At 37.0% G+C, this 14,086-nt stretch overlaps 2 protein-coding genes across 2 annotated transcripts; one reads left to right on the plus strand and one right to left on the minus strand.

The window, feature by feature from the left end:
* The first annotated feature begins 9,565 nt into the window (after positions 1-9,565).
* LOC145130547 (Pentatricopeptide repeat (PPR) superfamily protein) lies at positions 9,566-11,585 on the plus strand. The gene is made up of 2 exons (XM_079065327.1): positions 9,566-11,485; positions 11,562-11,585. Exons 1-2 carry the CDS (start codon positions 9,566-9,568, stop codon positions 11,583-11,585), a joined length of 1,944 nt encoding a protein of 647 aa, XP_078921453.1.
* On the minus strand, positions 10,319-14,064 carry LOC145134035 (Tetratricopeptide repeat (TPR)-like superfamily protein). The gene has a single exon (XM_079068961.1). The coding sequence runs from the start codon at positions 13,892-13,894 to the stop codon at positions 11,645-11,647; it is 2,250 nt and encodes a 749-aa protein (XP_078925087.1). The 5' UTR covers positions 13,895-14,064; the 3' UTR covers positions 10,319-11,644.
* Positions 14,065-14,086: the final 22 nt, after the last annotated feature.

Genomic DNA, 14,086 nt, shown 5'->3' on the forward strand with positions numbered 1-14,086 from the left:
CCCCTCTCGTCGCAATTAAGACAACATTGTCACTCGGTCTATAGAAGAGATATCCAAAGGACTTCTATGGATAGCCGATAAAAATACACCGCTCACTACGAGGTTCGAGCTTGTCATGAGTCTCTCGTCTTACGAAAACCTCACAGCCCCAAACCTTGATATGTGCCAACGAGGGAGATTTCCCTGTCCACATTTCGTGAGGTGTTTTGGCAACCTTCTTTGTAGGGACTAAGTTAAGGATATGGGTGGCAGTCTCTAAGGCATACCCCCAGAATGAGATAGGTAGCAAAGAACGAATCATCATGGAACGAACCATGTCCAACAAGGTTTGATTACGCCTCTCAGCTACACCATTCAACTGCGGTGTCCTGGGTGGCGTCAATTGCGAAACTATTCCGAATTCCTTGAGGTAGTTGTGGAATTCAAGACTAAGGTACTCTCCACCTCGATCAGATCGAAGCATCTTGATTTTCCTGCCCAACTGATTCTCCACTTCTTGCTTAAACTCTTTGAACTTTTCAAAGGTTTCTGACTTGTGTCTGATTAAGTAGATATAGCCATATCTGCTATAATCATCGGTAAAAGTCACGTAGAAGCGACTTGCATCCCTTGTGGTGGATCTAAAGGGCCCACACACATTGGTGAGTATGAGATCTAATAAACCCTCACCCCTTTCACAAGTGCCAGAGAAGGGTGACTTGGTCATCTTTCCAAGTAAACAAGACTCGCACACGTCATCGTCCCTAAGGTCGAATGACTCCAACACTCCATCCTTTTGGAGTTGGGCTATGTGTTTCTTGTTGACATGTCCAAGACAATAATGCCACAATCATGCTTTATCCAAATCATTGGAAGAATCGATATGCAACACATCATTTCCTAAATTGTCTACAACCATCACAGTTTCATATATTCCATTACAAGGCAATGCTTCAAAATAGAAAACACCATTAAAGAAAGCATTAATAGAACCTTTTTCATTATCAAACGAAAATCTAAATCCTTGTTTATATAAACCATGAAAAAAAATGATGTTTCTAGCCATTTCTGGAGAATAGCAACAATTATTCAACTCTAGTCCTAACCCACTACTAAGCACTAAAGAGTAAACTCCAATCTTGGTGACAGACGACGATCTTCTGTTCCCCATGATCAAGTTTATCTTCCTATGCTCCACATCCCTATTTCTTCTTAGACCCTTCAAATCAGAACAAATGTGAAAACCACATCCTGTATCAAGAACCCAAGAAATAGCATGCGATGAGTCATTAGATTGAATAGTATAAGTACCTGCGTAGGATGGTTTTATCTTTCCATCCTTGATGTCAAGCAGATACTTCGGGCAGCTTTGTTTCCAATTCCCTTTGTCATGGCAGTGGTAGCACTCTGCATCCTTCGGGTTAGAGGAGGGTGCAGTGGAGCCAGCCTTGGTTCCACTAGAAGAGATACCATCATGGGACTTTCCCTTATGGTGGATCTTTGAAGGAGCCTTCCTCTTCTTACCCTTCCCCTGCCTAATATCCAAGACGGGGGCAACAGTAGCAGGATTTGATGCATCATATTTGTCCTTGAGGTTGCTCTCAGTAGTCCTCAACAGGCTTTGAAGCTTGCTCAACATGACCTTCTCTTTGTTCATGTGGTACACTACTAGAAAAACAGCCTTTTACGACGCGCAATGTGTGTCGTAAAACGCTCAGACGACGCGCAAATGTGTGTCAAGGAAGACCCTGTCATAACGAGAGATGACACGCTTTTGCGCGTCGTCTATGGACGACGCGCATTTATGACACACAATGCGTATCATTAAAGCCGCTGTCAAGAAAGGCCTATCATAAATGAAGATGACACACATTTTTGCGTATCGTAATTTTAATTTTTTTAAAAAAAAAGTTATTTATAGATTTACTAATTTTCAAATTAAATTTGCATTTCATGTCTCATAATAGAAAATAAAATACCATAAACAAAAAATACAATCCATTGCACAAAAGTTAATGTCATACAAATAATCATTCCAATAGTAGACAAATGTAATACATCAAATGTGAAAGAGATGAAAGTCATCAACAAATAATAGTTGAACTACAAGAACTTGTTGCCCACCTTCACAACATCCGAGCTACTTTGCTTGACACTATGCACATCAACAAGACCTACAAATTTGAATAATGCACCATTAGATTCACATAAACCAACAAATCCCAATATGTAAAAATGAGAATAACTATACTTAGTACTTACATTTACTGCTGACACGTGTCAGTCGCACCACATGAATAACAAATCACTAGCAAAAATGGTGGATTTTATTTTTGAGTGATGCAAATTCATCAGGAACATCTTCTTATTAATTTATTTATTTCCATTTATCCTTGATGCTAGTTCTATCTAGTTTAAGTTAAGGCAGAGAAATGCTCAAAGTTGCTATTTAAATTACCTTAACATATATAGGATGCCCGACTCTATCAACATGATGAGGAACCACATCGTGAAGTATACCCAAATGTCTCACCATGTCGCAACTTTTCTGTTCAACAACAAAATTAATTCAATACATAGATTTACAAAATAATATAACAAATATATACATCATCAAAATTCAGCTAGTGATCCTACTTGTGTGAAACACAGGATGTATTTTGAAGCCAAAAGTCCACAACTTGACATTTTTACCCTCTCAATAGTAGGAAAAATGATTCTGATAGATGGATTTCTCAACTTTTGGCTAGCACTCCAACAGCGCTAGTGAAACATTATGAAAACAATTTATATTAATAATAATTAATAATGAAACTCATCTTAGATTTCAAGGATAAATGGAAATAAATAAATTAATAATGAAACTCATCTTAGAGTTCAAGGACCCTGCCCCACAATGGAACTGCACTAGCAAGCTATCTCCTAAATGACTCCCTTAAAAGAAGAAAGAGCTTCCAACAGTAGTGTGATTCCCTGTAATACTATAAAACCTCATCACATATTGCAAAAATAGTCCAAATTAATTCCTTTTCATATCTTTATAGTGTTATCACAGTGAGCAAATTGTTACCATTTTTGTTCAATCCTATCAAGTGCCAGTAGTACCTACAAATCACCACACAATATTATTAACACATAAGCACACCAAATGAACAATAGATTCGCAATCAAGCGAACACACTGTGTGAGCGGGAACTCTCTATATTTATACTTTTTGCTTCAGTCCTCCTATTTGACAAACCCTGCATCTTAACACAACAAGACAAGTTCTGTCCTCCTATTTCACAATTCATATCAACTTACATTCATAAAGAAATAAATAAATAAATAGAAGTATGAAACTTAACATTTAACACAGAAACAAACCTGATAAGCTGGTGTTCGAAGCACTAAATTGAGCAAAAACTGGAAAGCACTGAATTCCAGCTGTGCTAAAAGTTTCAAAAGCCAAGCTCTCTAAATCAAAGAAAAAAAAAGTAAAGATTTTACTATTTCTGTAACATAAAAAAAAAGTTAATTACCTAAAATTCCATTCAGGACAAGAATAAGGACTAACTCTAATGTGATAATGATGTGATAATGTAAAATTGATAAAAATAGGATGTCCATGAATGAGAAGCTTACAGCACTTATCATAAAAGCAACAATGGATCCAAATCCAAGGGAGTATCCGTCTTTTTGCTTATTTCTTCCTTGGCTGCCTCCATGGAGCAAAAAGTAGTTTGTTAGAAGAAGTTAGAACTTAGAAGCAATCTTTGTTTATTATGCATCAATATATGTATATAATGAACATAGTCAAAAAGACAAATGTGATCAGGAGTAAAGCATAACAGACAACTGAAATCAAGAGGTTACCTTGTCATATTACAATCACATAAGCACACCAAATGAACAATAGATTCGCAATCAAGGAATCGTCACTACTGCGAGGGGCTTTTTTCATGATGTATTTTTCTGGTGGATTAAAACCCAAGGCTGTTGCAGGTGGGCCATCCGTAACCAGATTCACCTATAGACACTGAACTGCAATCAGGTCTTTTGGAATCCCAATGGCAGCAGTTAGAAAGATGCTAGCAATCTGGAGAAAAAAAAACCCAAAAAGATTCACATTAAATTTATGTCTACAAATAGATTACATTCATCATCTCTATTAGAATACACATACCTCAGTTCCAGCAATGCCCATTGCAATCCCAATATCAGCCAATTTCAAAGCAGGTGCATCATTCACACCATCACAAGTCCTGCTAAGCCAGCGAATTAATTGCTTACCCGAAGTCCTGCTAAGCCAGCGAAGGTTAGATTACTTTCGATTAAAGGGTAAGAGGCAGGATTAAGTAAAAGTTTATGAGCAGGATGTTCTTCATCCCCATTATATGTTGCAAACTCTAAAGGGTCATCTTTGTATGAAAAACCCGATACACGTAATGCACTTGAGGACAATTGGATGTAGGAGCTTCTTTCTAACAAGTTCTCAACAACACCCTGTCAAAAATTTACCACCTATTTTGTTAATGCTTTCCGTTTAGACAAACATTAGGCATTAAAATGAGAAAAAAAAACCCTAAAACCAAATATGGGATTGTTTTACTTTTACCTTTACAAGCAGGGACTTTTTCCCATAGTTTGAGGATACAATAACCCCCATAGATTTCCTATCACGATCAAATTCAAGAGTGGAAATCTTGTGCTCGTTTTGGTAGGACTAGCTGCCAAAGCATTCATGACAGTTAACTTAAAACCTCAACGCAAACATATTCATAAAAAAGAAACAAAAATTATCAACGATCTAAGCAAAGTAAGTTCTTTAATGGAAGAATAACCTAAAAAAAGAATACGAACCTAAGACAGAGACTGGGCTGATTGACCATGGTCGATCTGGTAGCCACCAGCAACGCGGTTCTGAGTTTGCTTTGCGATCACGTCCATGACGATTTAGTACCCACCATTGCTCCCATATTGCAGGTTGGGGGAGGTTCATCATAGAGGGCAAGATGAATGGGAGAAGGAGTTGTGGTCAGAGGTGGGTGGTGTGAGGGTCTACCCAGCGGTGGATGGCCTTGCTCGGTCCACCAACAGTGTCTCAATCTCCGGTCGTCGAACAAGAACCGGGCGTATAGAGAAAGATAAGCAGAAGTTGGAGAGCAGATGTGGAGAAGTTATAAGAACAAGCGACGAAGATGCGAAGATGTGGGAGGATCGCGCTGGAAATGCAAAGTTGGAGAGCAGATGTGGAGAAGTGAAGCGGTGGAGGTTTGAGAATCGAGAGAGAAGAAAGAAAGAAAGGGGGATTTCGGCGGGGATGAGCTAGGGTTTTCAGCCGGTGGAAACAAAGCAGGCTTTTTAATTTTTGGGATTTCATTTCCATCTTGGGATGAAACGCGCGTTTCATTAAAATTAATAAAACGACATGGTTAGACGAAGCACATTTTATTTAAGGTGCCCTCCGTGTTTTTTTTATTAGACACTAATTTTAGGGCACGCAAAAATCCATGTCCTCTATGCTTCATATTTTGGAAACTGACATCAATTTTTAGGGCATGCACAAATGCGTGTCCTCTATCAGCACGTGTCATTGATTGCGGTCGTAAAAGGCTGTTTTTCTAGTAGTGGTAGGTCATGTGGGACTGGTTGTAGCAAGGAGGCAGGGAATGAAGAATAATATCAATCGCCAGCTCTTCATCGAAGTTAACATTTAACTTCAGCAGACGGTCAACATATCTCTGCATTCTCTAGAGATGAGCAGTGACAGACTCTCCGTCCCTCATCTTGGTCGTGATCATCGAAGTGATGATCTCGTACCTTTCCTGCCTGGCGTTTTGGTGGTACCTGTCCAGTAAATCCTGATGCATTTCATAGGGGTAGAAGTCCTCGTAGGTCTTTTGGAGTTCGGTAGTCATAGTCGCGAGCATGATGCAATGGACTTTCGTAGCATCACGCTCGTGGGCCTCAAAGGCAGCGATCTCCTCGGGAGTAGCAATGTTGACGTTGACCTCCTTCAGCTTTTCATCGAGAACATACTCCTTGTCCTCGTAGCGGGTGACCATGCAGATGTTGCGGATCCAATCATTGAAATTGGTCCCATCAAAAATCACCCTCCCACACAAACTCATGGGTGAGAATGAGCCTAAAGGGGTTGAGCCTGAAGTGTTGTTGTTGTTCGAGTTAGACATATTAAAGGGAAAAAAGACAAAGTTTGATTAGACAAGAATCCCCAATTAAACACCCAAATGAGAAATTAGGGCTAGGATCCAACAACATTATTTGCAATTTAGAAGAGGGATGTCGTAATCTAAACAACAAATAATTTGAAGGTAAGTGAATGACGATTCACTAATTTCCACCATGAAAAACGAAAAGAAAATTAAGTTTTAAATGTATTGAAAACTCCTAGATCTTTTGAGATTCATTGAACTTTTCAATGGCATGCTTAAATCTCGATATGCCCTTCAAGTTTGTGACTGGGATACCGAGGATCACAAATAAGGTGTGAATAACCATGCAAATGTACATGGTGCCCTCGATGTTACAGTCACCTAATCAATGTGTCGGTTAGCCACACACGCTCTATTGATCTATGACAAACATCGAGTCACCCTTTGCCACCTTTGCTAGACCCATATTAGTGTGCCGGTTAACCACATACGCTCCACTAACGTCTTGGCAAGGGTACAAAGTGTAATTTAATGGAATAGCATCATTTTCACATTTTTCCTAAAGTAACTAAGATTGGGAATTTTATAAAAAACATTTAGTTACTTTATTTATCATTATACTTTTAATGAGGAATTTAGTTTCCCTATCCTACCCGTTCGGCTAACGACCCTCCACCAATCAAGGAAGCGGTGGGTGAGAGTGGATACCCATTAAACTGCTATTTTATAGGCAGCAACCTTATACCCCCCTTATAGATCGGCTTCGTGAACGAGGCCTACTAACGGTAAGACTAGCATTTATCTTATACATATATAATAATTATTCTTATAATATTATAATAGTATAGGGGTGAATTTTAAACTTGTAAAATTTTAGGGTTTGGAATTTAATTATTTCAAAATAAACTTTTTAATCAAAAATTCAAATTCCAAAACTTGAGGGCAAGTTTTGAAACATTTCAAAACTATCTAGATCAAAATTCAAATAATATAATTAAACATTTAATTTGTGATTATCTAATTTTGACCTAATTCAATTTCATGCAAGATAATTGATCAAATAATTCAAATAATTAATGTTTATCAAATAAGACAATAATTATCTAATTAATTGATAAGGATTTTTTATTTTGACAAAGATAATCACATAGAATCAATAAAATTCGGATTTTATTAATTAAAAACAATTATGTTAATTATCCCAAGTCAAAATAAGCAAAAATCCCGAAATTCCCTCTGTCTGACTCCCCGACTCGCCGAGTCCCTTACAGAACTCGCCGAGTTCATCTAACTCGTCGAGTACACTTTGGGACTCGACGAGTTTGTCAGGCAGAAGGAAAGAAAATCGATTTTAAGCGATGAACAAACATACAATGCATCAAATACAATAGAAACCAAGCAAGGCTCTGATACCACTGATGGGTTTTGAGCAAAAGAACGTTCCTATGTGTACATACAAAACCCTAAAGCTTTGGATCTAGGTTTCTCTATTGTACATGCAAATTTATCCAAAGACTACAAACCCTAGATCTAGCATGTCAAAGTCGAATTAACATATAAAACAGATTTAGATGTTTACCTCTTGATTGTTGCAAGAATCTTCAAGCTTTGAGGGCCTAATATCACAAGTGTAATACCTCTAATGGCTTACAAACACCAAGGCAAGAAGATGAACTAGAAGAGAGGGAATGGATGCACAATTTTGGCTCCAAGAACTTCTTAGGGTTTCTGGTAGCCGAAATCTGTAGCCCTAGGGGTCCTTATATACTTGAGCTGCCAGGGTTTCAGCCAAAACCCTAATTGATAACTTAGGCCTTAAGCAGTTCAAAGAACCTTCTGGAATAAGGCTTGGACGATTCCAAGGTGGGCTTCCACCCTAATTTCGTCCACCCTCATATCCATAAGGATCCACAGCCCAAAACTCAATTATCTTATAACTGCAATTCTAGTCCCCTTTATTTAATTAATCTTTTTTAGCCACAAAATTAATTCTTAATTAATTCTTGACTAATATTAATTAAACAATATGATTTCTCTTTTAATATATTATTCTCATAATATATTAATAAACCATAATATCCTTTCTCTCCATAAATCATCCTATCAAGTTGCTTTGGTGAAGGCAACCCAAAAGGACCATGCTACAACCGGGTTAAGTACATACCAAATATAGTTATGGACTTAGACACTAATCCAACACTCTGTTGGGTCATGCATTAATTGACACACTTTGTTGACCATAAATGTGATGTCGGTCCAAGACATAGTCACATATTGGAGCGCACCAACAATTGATCGATATTTCACAATATCGAAAAACGCAATATCATCAGCCGAAGAAAGTAGACGTAGTCATGGGTGAGGGCATGCGTTTGGACTCAAAAGATAATATGCTTTCTTGAAACTAGTGTCCGGCTTTTAGGGATGTGATTTGATCACATAGCCCTTAATTATAACTTGTAGTGGATGCAATACACAGTCAGAGAGGTAAAAACATTAGGACCAGATAGTCCTTGTGTGCAGGGCATGTCTGGTGATGGTTAATGAAGTTTCCTTTACGTCCTTTGTAAAAAGGACTACATGTGTAAGAAAATCAAAAATTAAGGACAAATGGTACAAAAAAATTACTTGGACTAAAGTTGCAATTTCAAGAAAACTATATGGACTATTTATGTAATTTACTCAAAATGTTATGATTTACCGAATTTATATACACTCTATTATAGAAAAGGAAATTTTACTTGCAGTAACCTTTCAAATTTCTAATAAACTTTCTCGTGACTTTTTAAATTTCTAATGACAATTAGTTAATAGAAAATAAAGGCAAGGAAAAAACAAAATTTTAGTCTTTTATAACTTTTTTATAATAATACATTATTTTAAAATTAATTAATAATGATAATAATTTACAATAACATAAAACTATAAATTATATTACATTACCATATTTTTTATTATAATTTATTTTTTCAAATAAATGGTTTTTAATTAATTAACATAAAAAAATTACATTGTGTTAACTTACAAACAATGTATTATATATCAGTTCATCATCATAATTGAAATTTTAAAAAATCAATAAGTAAGTAAATTTCTAAATTAATCAACCGTGACGTTAAATTGTAATATTAAATTGAAAACCATGTTTAGTTTTATTTAAACGCAAACAACTGGTAAATATTATTGAATTATATGATTTTGATAGATATATATTTCATAATATGGTTCAACATAATTACAAATTTATATATCAAGGGTAGTCTAAAAGTTATTATTTTTTATAATTAATATCTTATTATTTTCAACATTTATAAGGGTTGAAAATTTAGCTAAATTGGTAATAAATTAATGGTTGTTTTAAGACGTGAGAATAAAGAAGTCGTGACAGTTGGTCCCCCCGCAACTCAAACAACGCATTCAAACGAACCACCATGAAAAAGTTGAAAAATGTACTTCAGATATGCTTCCATCGCTCCAAATTTCTCCACACCAGGTTCCATTACACAACCCTAATTCCATCAACAACCCATCAAGAACTTGATCCGACCAAAGCTTACAGCAACTCCGTCTCCTCGATCCCCTTATTTTCTCTCTTGAGTTCATGCACAACTCTGTCCTCACTCAAGGAACTGCACTCTTTGCTCATAGTAGATGGCCACTCAACCCAACTCAATTTGCAAATCAAGCTCGTTAGTTTATATGGTTCGTTTGGGGACACGAAAACCGCCCGCCTCGTGTTCGACCAAATGCCAAACCCAGATATGTTCTCATGTAAAGTAATGATCAGATGGTATTTCCTAAACGATCTACACCTTGAAACTATCATGTTCTACAGGTGTATGACGAAATGCCTCAAAGAACATGACAATGTTGTCTTTTCGATCGTAGTCAAGGCATGTACAAAGCTGCGAGATATTAATGAAGGAAAAAAAGTTCATTGTCATATCGTGAAAGCAGGAAACCCCGATGGTTTTGTTTTGACAAGTCTTGTAGATATGTATGCCAAATGTGGTCATATTAAGTGTTCACGAAGAGTTTTCGATGATATTATTGATAAAGATGTTGTTTCTTGGACTTCTATGATAGTTTCTTATGTGCAAAATGGATGTCCTAAAGAAGCTTTCATGGTGTTCAATAGTATGAGAAGTGGATTAATACAAGGCAATCAACATACATTTGGGAGCATCGTTTCAGCTTGTACAAAGTTAAGAGCTTTACATCAAGGAAAATGGGTTCATGGGTATGCTATAAAGAGTGGAATTGGTCTCAATTCACATGTGGTAAGTTCTCTTGTAGACATGTATGTGAAATGTGGGGCAACTCTTGATGCTCGATCTGTTTTTAACGAGCATCAAGAAGCCATGATTGGCTGTCCAAGTGTCGATCTTGTCACTTGGACAACCATGATTGTTGGGTACACGCAAAACGGGTACCCGAATGAAGCAATTACATTGTTTACAGACAAAAATTGGATCGATATTTTACCGAATTCGGTCACAATTTCAAGTGTGATATCCGCGTGTTCACAATTGGGTGATTCGAAATTAGGTAAAGTGATACATTCTTTAGGGGTTAAGTTAGGGTTAGAAGATGGTAATGTGAGAAATGCTCTCGTGGACATGTATGCAAAATGTGAGATGATTAAAGAAGCTCGTTATTTATTCGATACTATTTCAAACAAAGATTTGGTGTCATGGAATTCGATTATAAACGGGTACGCCAAAATTGGTTGTACTTATGAAGTCACAAGATTATTTAATCAAATGAGATCCAAAGGTTTTCATCCGGATGAAGTTACTTTGGTGTCACTTCTTTCTTGTTTTGATCTTCATCTTGGTTCTTCACTTCACGCTTACTCCATTAAAGGGTTCCTTTCATTTGACAATGTTTATATCGGGACATCACTTGTCAACTTCTATGCCAAATTCGGAAAACTAAAAACCGCACGCCACGTGTTTGATAAAATGCCTCAGAGAAATACAGTTTCATGGAACGCGTTGATTAATGGGCATGGGATACAAGGCGATTGTAGTGCCTCCATGGAACTTTTTAATGATATGCTGAAAGAAAACTTGGATCCAACTGATGCAACATTTACATCGATTCTTTCCGCTTGTAGTCACACCGGAATGATTGAAGGATTGAAGTTTTTCGATTTGATTACAAAAGAATTTGAATTTGTTCCAAAAATGAAGCACTACGGGTCTTTAGTGGACTTATTGGCTCGTTATGGAAACCTTGAAGAAGCATTTAACTTCATCAAGAAAATGCCTGTTAGACCTGATGTCACCTTGTTGGGATCATTTCTCCATGGATGTAGTATGCACTCGAGGTTTGACCTTGGTGAAGCTGTGATGACGTGGATGTTTGACCAAAATCCAATTGATGCTTCATATTATATTCTCATATCAAATTTATACGCTTCAGATGGAAGATGGAATCAAGTTTTAAAGTTACGCGAGTTGATGAACATGAAAAAGATAAAGAAATCGCCTGGATGCAGTGTAAATTTATCTGGTTTGAATCATGCTACACCCTTGAAGCTTTCTGAGACCTGTGGTTTTCATCTTTGACCTCACATTTTCAAATTGTTTCCAATCTTGCCCTTCGGCTGATATATTAGACAACAAAGTGTAGTAACCCGTGTCATCAATCTTTTCAAGATTTTCTTGAATTCTGTTCATTATGTCTAGTCTTCTATGAATCCGACACCCGTTTAGCAAAGAACCCCATACGCCAGAATTGGGTGGAAACGGAATGGAATTGATGATTCCGTATGCGTCATCAAGATGACCCGCTCGACTTAAAAGATCAATCAAGCAAGAATAATGTTCCAAATTCGGTTCAACTCCAAAATCTTTCATGGATTCGAAATAAAACTTACCCTTTTCTACATATCCCGCATGACTACAAGCAGAGAGAATGTTCATGAATGTGATTCCATTCGGTTTCATCTTTGACTTTATCATTTCATCAAAAACTGAGATAGCAAAGTCAACGTATCCATGCATTCCATAAGCATCAATCATGGCACTCCATGACACGACACTTTTGTTTGACATCATGTCAAAAACACGTTGAGCCATGAAAAGATCACCACATTTTGCATACATATCAACTAAAGCGGTATCAATATATGTATCTATATATCTATCAACATTCGTAATGAGCTTATGATGAATCCATTTTCCCTTTTTGAGATGCCTCAAATCTGAACAGGTTTGAATCGCATTCAAGAAAGTGACCTCATCCATTTCTAGATCTTCCAAGAACATATGATCAAAAAGATTCATGGCCTCGATTAAGTTGCCATTATAAGAAAAACCCCACATCATAGAGTTCCATGTCACGACACTTTTATGATCCATGTTGTTGAATATGTTATATGCTATATTCACAAAACCACATTTAGCATACATGTCAATGAGCGAATTGTGGACAAATTCATTCAAAATCCCGGTTTTAGTAGCATACCCATGAATCTGAGTTCCATGATTAAAGTAATTTAAGTTACCACAAGTGGATACAACACTTGCTATAGTGAATTCATCTGGTGATATTTTGCATGACATCATTTGTTTGAAAAGATCTAACGTGTGATCAAACATCCCTTCACGAGTGTAACCTGATATAACCATATTCCATGAAACTAGATGTCTGTTTTTAGCTGTATCGAAAATCTTGTGGCAAGAAGTCAATTTTCCACAATTGGCATACAAATCGATCAGTGATGATTCAAGAATGTTGTTATCAGGGTCGAGGTGTTTTCTAATAACAAAACCATGAATTGACTTACCTTGTTTTAGAGAACTTAGTCTAGCACAAGAAGAAAGAATGCCCATCATTGTGATTGCATTTGGTTCTGTTTTAGATTCTTGCATTTTGTTAAAAACCTCCAATGCTTCTTGAAAGTAACCATTGTGATTGTAGCATGTGATCATGGCTGTCCATGATGAAGTACAATGAGTGGAAACAAGGTTGAAAAGAGTCTCAGCAGTATACAATTCTCCACATTTTCCATACATAGCAACCAGAGAGTTTATCAATGTGTTATTATCGTTGCTTTTGATGTTTCTTGTTATTGTGTAGCTGTGAATTGATTTCGATTGTAGCCCTAAACACAATTCACCACATGCTTCTGCTATACTAAGTAGAGTCACATAATCTGGTTCATGTCCATCTGTTACCATTTGGCGAAACAATTTCAACCCTTGAATTGCTTGACTGTTACGAATATGCATTGAAATGATGGAGCTCCAGGAGACAATATCTCTTTCATGCATTTCATCGAACACCTTACGTGCGTGACTCAAGTAGGATGCTTCTCCATACATGTTGAGCAATGAGGTTTGAACTACAGGATCTGATTCAAGTCCACTCTTGATTATCCTTCCATGAACAGTTTGGCCAACATCCAAATGACGAGAACCAGAACAAGCTCTTAAAACGGATGGGAATATGAAGCTGCTGATGAGGGTTAGTTCGTGCAACATATTGTAGTATAAATTAACAGCTTCTGTGAATAATCCGTGCCAAACATAGCGCTTGATCAAAACACCATACATGAAAGAATCTGGTCTAGGGAAGGTTTGAAATACGAGTTTTGCAGAATCGAGAGGACCGATTTGGGCGTATGATTCAATAAGTTTAGTTGAAGCGAGATGGCTTCTGTGTTGGCCTGTGACAAGGAGATGAGCATGGAGTTGAGTGAGTGTTCTTGTGGTGTAGCAAGATCTGAATAAGGGCATGTACTGTGTCATTTTGATGGTTCTTAAATCTTCGCAGAGAGACGCATGAATCTGGAATCAGATTTGAGGAATTTGGTTGATCTTTGGTACGTGAAAGATAATTCTGGAGGGCGAGTTCAACCAAAATCAACTGGCATTTATAGTCACTCCATGACTTATTGTTACAAAAAGTTTTACGTGTACCCATTTTCGTTTTAATTTTAT

Source organism: Lactuca virosa, chromosome 8 (genome assembly GCF_052849685.1).
Source record: "Lactuca virosa cultivar CGN04683 chromosome 8, Lactuca_virosa_CGN04683_v6, whole genome shotgun sequence".
NCBI lineage: Eukaryota > Viridiplantae > Streptophyta > Magnoliopsida > Asterales > Asteraceae > Lactuca > Lactuca virosa.

Coding starts and splice junctions, on each gene's coding strand:
- LOC145134035 (XM_079068961.1), bottom strand. CDS start 13,894: ATGACACAGTACATGCCCTTATTCAGATCTTGCTACACCACAAGAACA.
- LOC145130547 (XM_079065327.1), top strand. CDS start 9,566: ATGAAAAAGTTGAAAAATGTACTTCAGATATGCTTCCATCGCTCCAAA. Junction 11,486..11,561: donor GGTTTGACCTTGGTGAAGCT/GTGATGACGTGG, acceptor TATACGCTTCAG/ATGGAAGATGGAATCAAGTT.